The sequence below is a fragment of the Rhinatrema bivittatum genome, chromosome 3 (assembly GCF_901001135.1).
Source record: "Rhinatrema bivittatum chromosome 3, aRhiBiv1.1, whole genome shotgun sequence".
Taxonomy (NCBI): Eukaryota; Metazoa; Chordata; class Amphibia; order Gymnophiona; family Rhinatrematidae; genus Rhinatrema; species Rhinatrema bivittatum.
In genome coordinates, this window is record NC_042617.1 from 387768353 (window position 1) to 387782689 (window position 14337).

The 14337-nt window shown below is 40.0% G+C and overlaps 1 protein-coding gene across 1 annotated transcript in view; it reads right to left on the reverse strand.

Moving 5' to 3' along the window:
* The window catches only part of DDX43 (DEAD-box helicase 43), a 487172-nt gene that overhangs the window by 451022 nt on the left and 21813 nt on the right, over nucleotides 1-14337 (reverse strand). Inside the window, exons 2-3 of the mRNA XM_029595625.1 lie at nucleotides 8857-8912; nucleotides 2643-2760 (exon numbers count right to left, since the gene is read on the reverse strand). Of these exons, the coding sequence (XP_029451485.1) occupies nucleotides 2643-2760; nucleotides 8857-8912 (174 nt within the window). The remainder of the gene's footprint in view (nucleotides 1-2642; nucleotides 2761-8856; nucleotides 8913-14337) is intronic.

A 14337-nucleotide genomic window follows, 5' to 3' on the forward strand; every position in this document is an offset into this window, starting at 1 on the left:
AACCCCACAAGACAGTTGACTCTGAAGTCCTCTCCATCTCTTTATATTGCTATCTGGCTTCTGCACTAAAAAAAGGAAATGTATATAAATTTAAATTTAATTTAAAAATGTAGAACCTATTCTAAAATTTATAGCGGGGTACAACAAAACATATATAATATTATTAAATAAACAAAAATAAAATCAGAGAGAATTGCAACCCAAGGGCCAGATTTATTAAGACTTTTCTCCCATTTTGTATCTATGAGAAAAACCCTTAGTGAATCAGATACCAAATCTGTTAAGTCCCAATTTCTGGTCTAACATAGAAACGACAGCAGAAAAGGACGAAACAGTCCATCCAGTCTGTCCAGCAAGCTTATGGTAGTATCTGCTGCACCGTACAGGTCACCCCCATACTTCTCAGTTTCCCAGACCATAAAAGTCAGGGTCCTTGTTGGTTGCTGTCTGAATCCAATTCCCCTTTTCCTTTTTTCTCCCTGTCATTGAAGCAGACAGCAATAATAGAGTTGCATCAACAGTATAAAGGCTTAATGGTTAAGAGTAGTAACCGCCACACCAGCAAGTACCTCTGTGCACTTTTTTCTTCATTTCCATCCTCTAGCCTTTAAGAAATCCAGTGTATATCCCATGCCACTTTGAATTCTTTCACTTTTTCTGTCTTTACCACCTCCTCCGGAAGGGCATTCCAGGCATTCGCCACTCTCTCCATGAAACAAATATTTCTGGACATTGGTTCTGAGTCGTCGTCTCTGGAGTTTCATTACATGACCCCTAGATCTAATGATTTCTTTCCAACGGAAAAGGTTTATCAATTGTGCATCATTAAAACCTGTCAGGTATCTGATGGTCTGTATTATATCTCCCCTGTACCTCCTCTCCTCCAGGGTATACATATTTAGGTCCTTCAACTTCTCCTCATAAGTCATTTGATGGAGACACCCCACCATTTTGGTCGCCCTTCTCTGGACCACCTCCTATTTGCCCTATTTGAGATAAGGTCTCCAGAACTGAACATAGTACTCCAGGTGAGGCCTGACCAAGGACCTGTACAAGGGGATTATCACCTTTATCTTATTGGTTATTCCTCTATTTAGCCCAGCATTATTCTGGCTTTAGCTATCACCTTGTCACATTGCTTCGCCATCTTCAGATCGCTAGACACCTTCACCCCAAGGTTCTTCCATTGGTCCATGCACAACAAACTTTCACCCACCATCACATACAGCTCTTTTGGATTACCGCACCCCAGATGCAGGACTCTGCATTTCTTGGCAGTGAATACCAGCTGCCGTATCTTCAACCACTGTTCAAGCTTCCTTAAATCACGTCTCATTCTCTCTACTCCTTCTGGTGTGTCCACTCTTACAGATCTTAGTATCATCTGCAAACAGACAAACTTTACCTTCTATCCCTTCCGCATGTTGCTCACAAAGATACTGAAGAGAACCGGTCCCACAAGCAATCCTTGGGGTACTCCGCTTAACACAGATCTCTCTTCAGAGTAGGTTACATTTACCATTACACGCTGTCTTCTATCAGTCAACCAGTTTGTAATCCACGCCACCACCTTGGCACTCATTCCCAAGCTTCTCATTTTATTCTTAAGCCTCCTATGCAGGACAGTATCAAGAGCTTTGCTAAAATCCAAGTAGATCACATTGATCGCTCTTCCTCGATTCAATTCTTTAGTCACTCAATCAAAAAAAATAAATAAAAAAAAAAGTGTGACAGGACCTTCCCCCTGGAAAATCCATGCTGCCTCAGGTCCAGCAATCCTCCTGACTGTAGATAGTTCAGTAGCCTTTCCTTCAGCACAATATTAATTTTCCCACCTCCAAGGTGAGGCTATCCAGCCTGTAGTTTCCAGCCTCCTCTGTGCTCCCACTCTTGTGAAGGGGACCACCACTGCTCTTCTCCAATCACTCAGCACCACTCCCATTTCCAGGGATCTATTGAACAAGTCATGCATTGCACCAGCCAGCACATCTCTGAGCTCCATCAGTATCCTAGTTAGGGTAGCAGAAGCATAAACACATATCCATTAAGTTTTAAAAAGTTGAAGATTCAGAATCTAGAACAGGTCTATACAGACGAGAGGCCCTGGTCTTGGATGAACAATCCTCTTTTCCAGTCATATAATTCAGACACAGTTATAAACGGGAATAAAAATCTGAAGTACTAGACACAGGGGCTTAAATACTGAAGGATGGATAGAGGCAGAAGCCCAACTCTATGCATGCTATTGAGACAGTCTGAATAAATTCACCAATATCCAAGGTTGAGTTATAAAAGAAAAAGTGAAAAAAAACCCCAACATTTTTCGTACCTCCTAGATTCATCATTCTGCTATATTTATAGCAGAATGTGTCGTGGAAAAAAAGGGGCGGGGGCAATAGTGAGCAGCCAGCCACATTGCAGTGGTGTGGTTTCGCCCAGCACACTATCACCTCCAGAGCACCATGGGAAAAAAAGTGTAGTTATTTCCTGCAGCACTGCCAACAATAATGTGAAAAATATTATTGTCCGCAGCACTGCCGGGAGGTAACTCCACCCACACTCCTCCCCTTCCCCTAATTTTAATATCATCGCTGCAATACCAGCACATTGCACAATAAAGAATGACCCTAATAGTTACTTACCTCTTTCAGGTCTTTCTCCATATCGTTTAACAAGATCATCTATCAAAATTTTGGCTCTCTTTTGTGTCTCATCACTGCCAAAAATCTTTACATCAGACTCATATTCTCCTTTCACGATCTAAATTAAAAATTTTAATTAATCTTTGCTTTACATGCTATCAAAATAGATATTACTAAGCAAAAATGGTGGTCAGAAGCCTTCAGAAATTTAAAAAACAGGTGCTCAATCAAATTTTGTTTCACTTATTAGCAACAGTATTTCTGACATGATGCTCTTTACTCTGTTTTATTAACTTTTACATAAATTAGAAAATGTGTTCCATTTCTTCCCCAGAAAAAAAAACAAAACAAAAACATTCAGATATTCTAAAACTAAAGAATTATACACTGGCTAAAAGTGAAGTAACAAACCTAGAAAATATCAAAAATACACCTGTACAGCAAACTACTATACTAGACAAAAACAATCAAGAGCTGTGCTCTGTCGCTGACATTAAAAATAAACTTTTGATAAATTATGTATTTATGTTTTATGTTTGTTTTAATAAAGTGAATACCTACACTATAAATGGGAAATTTTGCGAAAATTGTGTGTATGAATTACTTTAACAAATAATGAATGGAGTCAGAGAAAGGTTTCATACATGGTGTAGGTGCCCAGCACCTCTATAAGGTGATCTTATAATCATTAACCTTCCTCCTCCTCCTCAAATGCTTTTAACATTTGTTTTTTAAGAATTTTGTTTGTAATTAGTGTTGTCCCGAAGGACACCTGAAGACTCTTCCGTGGCAGTGTAATGTTTTCAAATGCGTACCCACAAAAATTAACTAAATAAAACTCTATGAAATGTCAATAAAGGGTATAAAAACAGACTTCCCCGATTCTAGTTGGTGTGTCCATCTTCTTGTAAATTATCCCGACATGTTTCAGACATGAGTGCCCGGCGATTGACAGAGGAAGATCGCCTGTGGCAAAAGCTCTGGAGGAATCGTCGAGCAAAGGGGTACAGACTCCGTGAAGTTGGTTCCAGCAAATATCAAACTCCCTGAGGAAAGGCACTCATGTCTGAAACATGTCGGGATAATTTACAAGAAGATGGACACACCAACTAGAATCGGGGAAGTCTGTTTTTATACCCTTTATTGACATTTCATAGAGTTTTATTTAGTTAATTTTTGTGGGTACGCATTTGAAAACATTACACTGCCACGGAAGAGTCTTCAGGTGTCCTTCGGGACAACACTAATTACAAACAAAATTCTTAAAAAACAAATGTTAAAAGCATTTGAGGAGGAGGAGGAAGGTTAATGATTATAAGATCACCTTATAGAGGTGCTGGGCACCTACACCATGTATGAAACCTTTCTCTGACTCCATTCATTATTTGTTAAAGTAATTCATACACACAATTTTCGCAAAATTTCCCATTTATAGTGTAGGTATTCACTTTATTAAAACAAACATAAAACATAAATACATAATTTATCAAAAGTTTATTTTTAATGTCAGCGACAGAGCACAGCTTTTAAAAGTGAAGTAAGCCTAGTCGCACTAACGAATGGCACTTTCTCCATCATATATACTGCACCTCCAGAACCATCACACGAATGAACATTAGCAGATACAAACCAAGGTAAGTTAACATATAAAAGGTTCCTGTACAAAAATCAACTTAACTTTCCATATTGAAAGGTGCACAACCTGTTCAAAAATGTTAAACTTGGTTTTATATACAGAATGTTTTTTTAATCAACAGAATTCTCTCATCACTACCGACCATTGATATCCAGATCTTCAAAAGATATCTGGGCAAGTAGTGCTCCTTAAAAAAAATAAAGACAGGACTTTTGGCCCGATTCCCACCCCTCAAATCTCAGCCCACCTGCTGGCCAGGACCCCATCCCAAGCCCTCGTTATGTTTAAAACTGAGAGAACAGCACCACCAGGCCTCCCCCCCTATACAAATTAGAATCTTACTTTTTCCTCCCCTCCCATGCAGGCATCTACCTCCAGAAGTCCAGTACCCGATTCGGGGGCCCCCTGTTTATATACCGGGATCACAGTGCAATGCAACCCCAGATGCTTCCAGCATCACTCTGGTAATAACATTACCACCGGCTAACTTAGCCAATTATAGTTTAAAATCAGCTAAGTTAGCCAGATAACTTTAGACCTCCTCTGAAGCAGGTCTAAAGTTATCTGTCTTTTTGTGAACTTATAACTTGCTACTTCTCCAAATATCTTCAAGAGATATCAGAGTAAGTAGTGCTGTTTAAAAAAAAAAAAAAAAGTTAAGTCATGGGCATCCCAGCCCAATTTCCCCACTACAAGTTTCATGGGCAAGAGGGGTGTGATCTCTCTCCTGCCAGCAACTTGAACACTACTCTTAATGACCCTTCCTAAACAGTAGTATTTATCAGTATCAGCAGCGCTGGCAGGAGATCATACCCCTCTTGCTCGCGAAGAGAAAAACCCTTCAGAATAGACAGATGAGATTTTAGAGAGGTTGAAGGGAGACCACCTTGCAGCTGAAATTTATTAAGAGTTTAGTCTTAGCTGAAAATTGATCTGTTTGCTACATGTTGGGCTTAATTCAAAATCCCCCCCCCCCCCCCCCCAGCATCACAGGACAAGAGTGAAGCCTTAGGGGTACATTTTAAAAAACAGCGCACGCGCAAACAAAAGTATGCTGGATTTTATAAGATACGCGCGTATCTTATAAATCCGGGGTCAGTGCACATTTGTGCAACCTGCGCGCGCCGAGCCCGGCGCGCGCTGCCTGTTCCTTCCAAGGCCGCTCCGAAATCTGAATGGCCTCTGAAGTAACTTTCCTTCCGCCTCCCCTACCTAACCCACCCCCCCAGCCCTATCTAAACCCCCCCCCCCCATCGTTGTCGGCAGATTTACACCTACCCGAGGCAGGTGTAAATCTGCGCGCGCCAGCAGGCTGCTGGCGCGCCATCTCCCAACCCGGGGGCTGGTCCGGAGGCCTCTGCCACGCCCCCGGACCCGCCCCCTCCTGCCCCTTTTACAAAGTCCTGGGACTTGTGCCCGCCGGCGGCCTATGCAAAACAGGCGTGCGAGTGCCCTGTGCCCTGCAGGGCTTTTAAAATCCGGCCCTTAGTGAATCGGGTTCTTTATTTTACAATTTAAAGGCTAGATATTCACAGCTTCCCCCCCCCCAATAGGAATTGTTTTAATTTGCATAACCTCTCATGGCTAATTAAGATGACCTAGTACCAAAAATGTGGGTACTGTTTTGAAATAAAACAAACAATTTTGTAGCCAGCTTCAGATTTTGTGTTCTCATCTGTATAATCACCCTGACAGAGCATTACCTGAGTGCAGCTCCGTTAATAGTTAAATAGTCATTAAAAAAAAAAAAAAAAAAAATAGTGTTAGCCTCTGGGGCAGCTGAGCCTGAAAGGATTTGACAGATTTTCTATACCATCGTTTGGGGTGCCATCACAATGGTTTACAATTCATATAGTAAAAATATAAAAATCTTATCAAATAATTATAAAAGTAGTCATTTAAATACTAATATCCACATAAAACTATTATTCATAATTAAATAAAATCACTAAAAATATAAAAGAAAATAAATCAATAAAATAAAGTAAAACATTCTGAATCCTAAAAACCTAGTAAAATGCCACTTATTTGCTCTTTGTTTCTCCTTCCATTTGTTTAAAAGCCTGTATATATAGCCATGTTTTTAAGTCCTTTTTAAATTGCTTATGGTCCTGCTGTAATCTCAGATTTGTTGGCATTACATTCCAGATTTTTGGGCCAGCTAGTGAGATGGCCCTTTCCCTGACCTGTGTCAGGTGGGCTGTTTTTATTGATGGAATCGGTACTAGACCTTTGTTTGCTGATCGCAGAGCTCTCTGTGGAGCATATAATATCATTGAATTCAGCATGTTCGTCATATATCAATTTATATAATATACTCAGCACTTTGTATTGTATGCGGTATTCTATGGGGAGCCAGTGCAGTTCCGCCAATATCGGGGTAATGTGGTCTTTTTTTCTGCCTCCTGTTAAAATTCGTACTGCCATATTTTGTAATATTTGTAAAGGTCTGATAGTGCAGTCTGGTAAACCCAATAAAAGTGCATTACAGTAGTCTAAACTTGCAAATATAAGCGCCTGTAGTATAGTTCTAAAATCTTTATGGCTCAGTAAATGTTTTAATCATTTTAAAATCATTAATTTTCCATATCCTTCTTTAACCTTTTGTGATATATGCTGTTTTAAACAAAGCTCATTATCGATTATTACTCCTAGATCACGTACCTTTTCATTTAATTTGATTGTTAGATTATCATTGATGGCTTTTGGTGTATGAATAATTTTGGAAGCTTTTCTTTCTAGATGTATAAATTTAGTTCTCAATATTTATTATGAGTTTCATCTGGGTTAAAAGCTGTTTAATTAAGTTTAGATACATAGCTGCCAATTTCAAAGTTTTGTCTAGACTATCCGTTACTTGTAAAATCAATTGGATATTGTCCGCATAAAAATAATGACCAATCCCCAATCCCACTAAAAGATGGCACAGTGGTAACATTTAAATATTAAAAAGCGTAGCTGAAAGTGCTGATCCCTGTGGTACTCCAGTATGGTTCAGACAGAACAACTCATTTCTTAAAATGTTTTAATTTTATGTTTATAGTATGTATGTTCTATTGTACACTGACTGCCTAGAATTTTAGATAGTGTGGTCTATAAATATTTTACAAATAAAATTGACCTATCAGCATCTTTGACAAAGCATTCTAGGAAAAATCCTAATGTATCTATTGGGATAGGCAGGTTAACAACCTGTTTAAAACCGTTTTTCTCTGATGGTGTAGGTTCGTGTTTCTATCCTGGCAGAAAACTATACAAGACTGATAGAAGCAATAAGAAATTAAAACCACCTGTAGCAAAACAGAACAAAAAAACATGGCTTAGGTTTTCTTTAGAGAATCTTGTGTAATATTTTGACAATTCTATATAAGAACGTGAATACACACAGCACTATACTTAAGGCACATACCACGAAGATTTTCAAACATGAGCACATGGACGCACCAATTTCATAATATGCGTGCACATTATAAAATCGGTGGGCCGTGCACATATGTGCACTGGATTTTACAATCTGCACACGCATTTGCGGGCTGATCACGCAAGGGTAGGGGGTCAACTTTTGCAATTTTCACATGGCAACACAAATCGGGCCTTCCCAGTTCCCTCCCAGTCTGCTCCAATTAAGCGGACTGGGAGGAAACTTCTCTACCCCCTAAACTCCCTCCCTCTTCCCTTCTCCTCCCCATTCCCTAAACAATTTTTTTTTGGTTTTTGTTTTACAACTTACTTCAGAGTTGAAGTAAGTTGTGCGCGCCGGCCAGCGTACCAGTCATCAGGATAGTTACAATGGCACTGTCCTGGCCCGCCCCCTCCCCTTTGAAGAGGCCCTGCACTTGTGCGCATACCGGGCTTTACATGTGTGGCCGGGCCTCTTTGAAAATTCGCACGGCATGCGCAAGGCCCAGGCCACACGCGTAAACTCTGAGTTTTACGCACGCAGGCCTTTTAAAATCCGGCCTATTATGCTTAAGGTCATGATGTACTGAAAGTTTCACAGCACCATAGTAAAATTACCAGTTTGTACAGGTTGTTTATGCACCAGCAAATGTAATAACAAATTAAGGCTAGATTTATTTTTGAGGCATATAGATTCACACCTCAAAAATACTGCACCAAATGCTCTCACTCAAAAAAACTTTACATAATTTAACAGATGCCCTTCAAAATTTTCAAAGTATGGCATTTTGATGAAATGTCCTCATTTAATCAATGAACAAACGTCATGCTTTGAAGTTTTATGATGGTGTTACATTTACATCACAGCTTTGTCACCTTTACTAATGTATTGATTTTTTTTTTTTTTTTTTTTTTTTTTAACTGAAATAGTATAGCCCTAGATAGTTCTATGTTTTTTCAATCCATTTATCAAACAGACTTATTGTTTCTTGCTTGCTCCATGATCTCACCAATCCAGTGAGGCTTAGTCTCATTTGCAGCTTCATGATTATAGCATCAAATCAGGCTAAATTCACAAGAGGACATTATCAAAATAGAAGTATTTATAAAAAATGTTTAAACAAGAAAATATTTGCTATCCAAAGACAGTTAGAAAGTGAGAAATCAAAGAGAGCATACCTGTATTTTAGAACCAGAAGAATCTTCTAACTCTCTGATTTTAGATCCTCCACGACCTGTCAAAAATGAATAAAACAGTGAGTCAAAAAGTTCCTTATCTAGAATTTCTATTTATCAAGAGGATTTTGACAACTACGCCCAGTCAAAATATATCAGGAAGGTACTACCTGATGTCAAACATTTAAGACTGGCATCTGCTCTGTTTAGTAAGCAAGTTGCTTGAAAACAATCCTCTCTCTTCACCAATTCAAACTTGTTTATCCCATGTTTTTCTTTTTTTAAACCACTGCATTGACAGACTTTTAGCATTGCCGGCACTCTAAACTTAATGCATATCTTTCACCATGCAGGGTCTTCCCACCAGCAGCTTGTAAATGCCAGAGGATAAGTAGGAACAATTTTATCCCCAAGAAGGGCAAAGCATTGCAATGAAGATCACTTTTTCCTCTTAGATTAAAATCTACTGGTGGGTACACTACACAAATGAAGGGGTAAATGATAAATAAATCTGAAAGGTTTCTAAAGAGTGCCTTTGAAAAGAAAATGAGGGATTACTTGGCAGCAGCCAAACATTTGTCTAACTTAAATCACAAAAATATTTAAAGCAACACTCAAACACCCTAATAATGTATTCCCCTGTACACACATTTTACCTAATGGAATTGAAAACTGCAGCGCGGAGTCATCCTGGTGACTCAGTGGCAATGTTGCATATGCAGAAAACCTGGGTTCAATTCCTAGGTCAGGTCTTTTACTCCCCCAGGGTATACATATTTAACTCCTTCAACCTCGCCTCATAAGTCATTTGATGGAGAACCCCCCCCCCTCCCATTTTGGTAGTCGTTCTCTGGACCGCCTCCATCCTGTCTCTGTCCCTTTTGAGATACAGTCTCCAGAACTGAACACAGTACTCCAGGTGAGGCCCCACCAAGGACCTGTACAAGGGGATTATCACTTCCTTTTTCTTACTAGATATTTCTCTCTATGCAGCCCAGCATTCTTCTAGCTTTAGATATCGCCTTGTCACATTGCTTCGCCATCTTTAGATTGCTACACACTATCACCACAAGGTGCCTCTCCTGTTCTGTGCACAGCAGCGCATCACCCCCCTATCACAAGCTGTTCTTTCGGATTACCACATCCCAGATACAAGACTCTACACACTTCTTGGCATTAAATCCAGTTGCCATCTTTGACCACTCTTCAAACTTCCTTAAATCACGTCTCATTCTCTCCACTCCTTCCGGCATGTTCACTCTGATGCAGGTCTTAGTATCATCTGCAAATAGACAAAGTTTACTTTCTATCCCTTCTGCAATGTCGCTCAGAAAGACGTTGGACAGAACCGGTCCCAACACTGATCCCTGTGGCACTCCACTTAACACTGTTCTCTCTACAGAGTAGGTTCATTTACCATCATCTGTCTTCTATCCATCAACCAGTTTGTAATCCAGGCCACCACCTTGGTGCTCACTCCTAAGCTTTTCATTTTGTTCATGATTCTTCTATACGGGACCATATCAAAGACTTACTAAAATCCAAGTAAATCACATCGAGCATTCTTCCCTGATCCAATTTTCTAGACACCCAATAAAAAAAAAAAAAAAAAAAAAAAAAAAAAAAAAAATCAGATTCCTCTGACAGGACCTTCCCCTGGTGAATTTGTGCTGTCTCTGATCAAGCAACCCACCAGATTGTAGGTAGTTCACTATCCTTTCTTCCAGCAGAGTCTCCATTAATTTTCCCACCACCGAGGTGAGGTTAACCAGTCTGTAATTTCCAGCCTCCTCTCTGCTCCTACTCTTGTGAAGGGATCTATTGAACTGGTCACTCAATAGACCCACCAGCACATCTCTTAGCTCCCTTAGTATCCTAGGATGAATCTCATCCTGGCCCATGGTTTTGTCCACTTTCAGTTTTCCTTGCTCTTCCCATACATTCTCTTCTGTAAATGGGGTTGCGTCAAATCCACCCCATCCACAGTCTTGTTAACCAGTGATGGTCTTCCTTCAGGGTTTTCCTTAGTGAACACCGAACTGAAGCATGTATTTACCACTCCATAAGACACACCTGACCATAAGACGCACCTAGGATTCAGAGGGGGAAAATTAAAAAAAAAAAAATGGTGTGCTAAACCCGCTCTGTTCCCGGGGGTCTGTGCATCTTATGGAGCAAATTAGGGGTAATCCAAAAACAGAAAAGGGGAGCAAATCCTGCACTTAAAGTGCAGAACAGAGTAAAGGTCCACAAAAGGATTTCAATATGATATTCAAAGAATATCCTTGTGTGGACTTTTACTCTATTCTGCACTTCTCCCATAACTGAAAATTAGGGGTATGCATACAATGTTTTTGTCCCAGTTTCGTTTTTGGGTCTGGGGAGGGCCATTTTGGTCCACTCCCTGGATCAGAAAACATTTATCGTTCTTTCGTGAAAAAAAAAAACAAAAACCCACCCCAACCCTTCAAATGAACTTAACTACAAACCCCCCCCCAAAAAAAAGACTTGCCAAAAGTCCCTGGTGGTCCGGGGGTGTCCTGGGAGCGATCTCCTGCTCTTGGGCCGTCGGCTGCCAGTAATCAAAATGGCGCCGGCCGTCCATTGTTCCTACCATATGAAGGGGCCGACCAATAGCCCTGGTAGCTCGTCACATAGTAAGGGCAAAGGGCCGCCGGCGCCATTTTGATTACTGGCAGCAGACGGCCCAAGAGCAGATCGCTCCCAGGACCGCCCCTGGACCAATAGAGACTTTTGGCAAGTTTTTTGGGGGGGACGACGACGGGGTTTGTAGTTAATTTTTTTTTTTATATTTGCTCCACAAGACACACAGACATTTTCCCCCTTTTGGGGAAAGAAAAGTACGTCTTACGGAGGAAAAAATACGGGAATATTTCCGCCTTTTGTCTCTTTCCACGCATAGATCCAAAGTGGTATAGTGAAACTGAAAGGTAAAAAGGATCATTCTCCTTTCTCTAACGTATCTGAAAAATGTTGTGTCACCTCTCTTTACCAATCCTTTCTGCCAGACCTCTTGCTTTCCTCATTACTTTCTTCATCTCTCTCAGTTGAACCAGATATTCTTCCCTGTGTTCCTCTTTTTGGGATTCTTTATATTTCTCGAATGCTGTTCTTATTTTAATCAGCCATCTCCTTTGAAAACCAGATATGTTTCTTATTTCTCTTGCTTTTGTTAACTTTTCTAACGTTAAGATTAGTTGGCTTTTGTAATTGCTCCTTTTAGTTTGGCCCACAGTTGTTCCATCTCTCCCATTTTCTCCCAGTCTCTCCTTGGACTGGTGCTTTTCAATATATCTATAAATGATCTAGAAAGGAATAAGACGAGTGAGGTGATCAAATGTGCAGATAAACAATTATTCAGAGTATTTAAATCACATGCAGATTTTGATAAATTGCAGAAGGACCTTGCAAGACTGGAAGATTGGGATCCAAATGGCAGATGAAATTTAATGTGGACTAGTGTAAGGTAATCCATATAGGGAAAAATAATTCATGCTGTAGTTACAGGAGGTTTGGTTCCATATTAGGAGTTACCACCCAGGAAAAAGATCTAGGCATCTTAGTTGATAATACATTGAAGCTGTCAGCTCAGTGTGCTGTGGTGATTTAAAAAAAAAAAAAATGTTAGGAATTATTAGTAAGGGAATGGTGAATAAAACAGTCATAATGCCTCTGTCTCGCTCCATGTGAAACCACACCTCAAGTAATGTATGCATTTATGGTCGCCGCATCTAAAAAAAAAAAAAAAAAAAAAGATATAGCTGCTGCACTAGAGAAAGTACAGAGAAGGGAGACCAAAATCATAAAGGGGATGGAATGCCTCCCCCTACAAGGAAAGGCTAAAGAGGTTAGGGCTGTTCAGCTTAGAGAAGACATACACAACAATATGGAATGGTTTTTGGACCTATTTTTTCAATTATTTCACGCCATAAGTCAAAGACACATTCTTTAAGATTATTGTTATAGTTTGTAGGACCGCTACCAAGGGGATCTGTATAGCAATCAGACCCAGCACAGGAGAGGTCACTTTACTTTATTATTAATATCAAATTTTCAAAAACTTCTTCAAAAGTACTATTTGCCACGGGAAAATGTATTCATAGATGCAAGCAAAAATTATAAGAGCTTTCGTCTCAAAAAACCATTAGCAAAAACATTGCAGTACTTAGCTTCAAACCGAGAAAACCACGATGAAGTCCCGACGTGATCACGTTTCGGACCACCCAGGGTCCTGCTTCAGGGGTCAATTCTTGATAATCCTTTAAATGCGGTTACTAGAACTCGTTCCCAAAACGGCAAAAACTGGCGTTATTCCATCTCAAATCTTCATTGGCGGTCCGTCCTCGAACCCGCTTAATTTAAAATGGCGAACTGCAAGGGTATATATGCACATTTCCTGCGGAGGTGACGTCACTCAGATGTCAATCAATATTGCGGGTAAGTGGAAAGTCCTCTACCAGGTCGTCTGCGCCGTGTCTTCTATCAGGTCGTCTACTCCATGTTGTGATCATCCATATTGAAAATGTTAACAAGAAATCCTTTTATATGTACCAACAGGTAATCCTTTAATTGTATTTTACCCTTCTCCATAAAAAACGTCTTAAATCTGTCAAGTAATCACGACACTTGACACAGGTACCAGTACCTCTAAAAGGCCATTCAATGCCTATTTCCATCTTCCATATTCAAATATCCTATCAGGTCATTCCAATTCTTTTTTCGTTTTCTTTTTTTCTGACAAAGTGTGCAACCTCTGTCAGATCGTCTGTTTTCACCTTCTCTATAATCAAACTCATCCTAAATACACCATACAATCCCACAAAATGACACACTGCTGTATTTTATGCCATGGAATTTTTTAAGTTAAAGTATACCAATTAATTTTTTCATTCAATCCTCCTGGATCTACTGTCTGCAGAGTGAAGATCCAATACTGTTCCCGCTGGTTAAGGCACTGTTGTATGTCACCCCCTCTTGTGCCCAGATGTAGTTGCTCAATAATAGACCATTTAAGATCTACAAAATCATGTTTGGCTGTCATACAATGTTGTACCACAGGAGCTGTGATCTTGGCATTTTTAATGCAGCTACGATGTTCTATGAGCCTCGTTCTTATTTTTCTTTTTGTTCGGCCCACGTATACAAGGTCACAGGGACATTGTAGAACATATATCACCCCTTCAGACTCACACGAAGTCGTAGCTGTTAATTTAATGATAGTTTGTGAAGTGGGGGATGTCCAATGTTGGCCCGTAAGCGTTTGACTGCAAAAATCACATTTCCCACACGCTTGGTGGCCTCCTCCCTTTGAAATCGGAGGAGAGGAATTAAAGGCAGATTTTACTACCATATCTCTGATGTTCTGCGCTTGAGAAAACGCAAATTTAGGCAAGGCATCAAAAACTTGATATAATGTTAAGACATGCCAATGAGATTTTATTATTTGAACCACATTATGAGAAT